Raw genomic sequence first — 3139 nt, 5'->3', positions numbered from 1 at the left:
AACTGCCGAAGAGAACCGGATGTTGCGTGTCCACATGTTAGAGATGTGGGACGCCTGGTCCAACGGTAGAGAACCACCAAGTTCAATCCCTGGATTTCCCGAACTGATCCCCAGAACTGGTGGAACCACCAATATCCCCATTCCCATGACTAATCCATTTATCCCACTCGGGTACCCCACTATGTCAGCCAACTTTACCGGTACGCCTTTTGAGGTTTGCCCCCAGACATCGTTTACAGGGGTACCCCCAACATTGCTCACTGCACCACCAGTCTTTACCATGGCACAACCAACCGCGCCCCAGGACACGCTTTGAGCCTTCAACATTCACCTTTCGGGCCCCGCAATTTCAGCCAGATACAACTCATGTTACTCGAGACTCATACCCTCAGCATCCGCAATATGAGTCCCCAATGGAACAAGAAAGAACAATGAGAAACATCGAGCAGGAAGAAATGGCTCGGAAGATGAGAAGCCTAGAGCAAAGCCTAAAATATATGCAGGGCCTGAGCGGTCAGAAGAGTGTCTCCTACTCCGATTTGTGCATATTTCCACATGTTCACCTGCCAGTTGGCTTCAAAACGCCAAAGTTTGAAAAATATAATGGGCACGGAGATCCGATTGCTCATCTGAAATGATACTGCAACCAGTTGAGGGGTGCTGGTGGAAAAGAAGAGTTATTGATGGCTTATTTCGGGGAAAGCCTGACTGGAATCGCTTCAGAATGGTACATGGACCAGGAAATCTCCCACTTGCACATATGGGATGATTTGGCCCACGATTTCGTCAGATAGTTTTAGTACAATGTGGATATAGCTCCATACAGGAACTCCCTGTCTAAATTGAAGAAGAGAACTACTGAAAGCTTCCGTAAATATGCTATTAAATGGCGCGAGCAGGCTGCCAGAGTAAAGTCGCCCATAGACGAGACCGAAATGGTTACGATCTTCTAGCAGGCCCAAGAGGCCGATTATTTTCATAATATGATGTCTGCCATGGGCAAACCGTTCGTAGAGGCAATAAAAATCGGGGGAATGGTCGAAAACGATCTGAAAAGTAGCCGGATATTACGCCAGTCTGCTTTGAGAGCTACCTCCTAAGCCATCCAGAAAGACTCAGGAGGTTTGGCCAATCGAAAGAAGATTGAGGAAGTAGCCATGGTGACTTCAGGTTCAAGAGGGCCCCGTCGATCTGATCGCTCTTACATGATACCCAGAATCCCACAGCATTACTATCCCCACCAAGATACAGCCTATGCTGTGGCACCGCCTCATTATACGGTGATGAATGCCCAACCCTATGCATGACTACAACAACACTACAACCAGGCTCGAACTCTACCTCCCAGAAATAACCATCCTTACCAAGCTCCATATAACCCTCGTCTACCATAATACAACCACCAACATAACCAACGCCTTCGTGAGCCACCTAGGAGAAGCAATTTTACCCCTATTGGTGAATCCTACTCTATCCTGCTCCAGAAGTTGATCCAGCTGGGTCTATTGTAACTTGTGCCCCCTAATCGGCAAAATCCTGAATCCCCATCATACCGAGAAGGTGCCAGGTGTGCTTTCCATTCGAGGGTAGAGGGTCATGATACGGAGGATTGTTGGACCCTAAAAAGGGCGGTTGAAAATTTGATTGAACAAAAACAAGGTGTGCTGAGGAACGAGGAAGTCCCTAATGTGATTAACAACCCACTACCGGCTCATAACAATAGACCGGTCATTGGAATGATCTATGAGGATAAGGAATTCAATTCAGCTTTTAAAGCCATCATTGCCATTGCCGATTCAGAAATAAGACCCAAAGCTGCGGTAAAACAAGCCAGAACTAAGAAGAAAATCACTCCAATTCCTCAACTTGTAGGAAAGGCTATAGAAACAAATGTTGGGTCAGCACCTACTAAGAACGCAATTCTCTATGTTCCTAAAGCCCCAAGGAAAGAACAACTCACCTTGAATACTCCCAAGAAATTCAAGGCAAGAAAGGCCACGTTGAATGTGCCGAAGCTGTATGTATCAAAGGGGAATTATGTGGCGCGGGGTCCGATAATTTCACCAAAGCTGACTGAGACCATGGTTATCAACTGTGCACCACAGAGCCCCATGAGAGATCACACCGCAGTTCCATGGAATTAACATAAAACAGTGGTCACTTACAAGGGCAAAAAAGTCACGGGAGAGGTGAACGAAATGAGTCAACCTGGGAAGTACCACAACCTAGAAGAGTTAAAGCTGAACAAGGATAAATGATTTCCACCTAAGAAGCCTGTGAGAGCTTATGAGGCAGAAGAGTTTTTCCGAAAAATGAAAATTTCGGAATATGCAATAGTTGACCAGCTTTGGAAGACTCCTTCCCAAGTCTTGCTTCTATCTCTGTTGTTGAGCTCAAATGAACATCAGAAAGTACTCTTGAAGACATTGAACGAGGCATACGTCCCAGTTGAAACTTCTGTTGAGCAATTAGAGAGAATGGCTTAACGATTCTTTGAGGTCAACATGATTTCTTTCAGTCGCGACGATTTGCCCCCAGAGGGAGCCGCCCACAACAAAGCCCTTCACCTGACTGTCAAATGCGAGGGCTACTATGTGAAGAGAGCAATGCTAGATGGTGGCTCTGGGTCGATATCTGCCCTTTTTCAACACTCAAGAGAATGGAGATTGGAATGGAAAGAATTCGACCTAACAACGTCTGTGTACGGGCTTTTGATGGCATCAAGAGAGATACCATAGGGGAAATCGCTCTAATTTTGACCATTGGCCCTATGGATTTCAAAGTAACTTTCCAGATTCTAGACATGGACACCTCATATAATTTTCCTTTAGGAAGACCATGGATTCACGCTGCAGGAGCTGTTCCCTCCACTCTCTACTAGATGTTCAAATTTGAGTACGAGAATCAAGAAATTATTATCCATGGGGAGGACGAGCAGTCCATCTACAGGGATCCTTCAGTCCCGTGCCTTGAAGCCAGGGAAGGCAGTGATCATATTGTATACCATGCCTTCGAGATTGTGGTTGCCGATCAATGTGAAGAAGGGGCCCCATTCCCTAAGCCTTATTTATCTAATGCCTCAGTCATGGTCGCTACTGAAATGATTAGACATGGATACAAGCCCGGAAAGGGGCTCGGG

At 46.2% G+C, this 3139-nt stretch overlaps 1 protein-coding gene across 1 annotated transcript; it reads left to right on the top strand.

Annotated features, from left to right (window-relative positions):
• Window positions 1-2578: 2578 nt before the first annotated feature.
• LOC142178395 (uncharacterized) lies at window positions 2579-2881 on the top strand. Its single transcript, XM_075247735.1, has one exon. The coding sequence runs from the start codon at window positions 2579-2581 to the stop codon at window positions 2879-2881; it is 303 nt and encodes a 100-aa protein (XP_075103836.1).
• The last annotated feature ends 258 nt before the right edge of the window (window positions 2882-3139 follow it).

Source organism: Nicotiana tabacum, chromosome 24 (assembly GCF_000715075.1).
Source record: "Nicotiana tabacum cultivar K326 chromosome 24, ASM71507v2, whole genome shotgun sequence".
Lineage (NCBI taxonomy): Eukaryota > Viridiplantae > Streptophyta > Magnoliopsida > Solanales > Solanaceae > Nicotiana > Nicotiana tabacum.
Note: the sequence above shows the minus strand (reverse complement) of the source record. Positions and strands in the feature narration are given on the sequence as shown.

Excerpts from the sequence above, each read along its gene's own strand:
- LOC142178395 (XM_075247735.1), top strand. The coding sequence starts at position 2,579 with ATGCGAGGGCTACTATGTGAAGAGAGCAATGCTAGATGGTGGCTCTGG.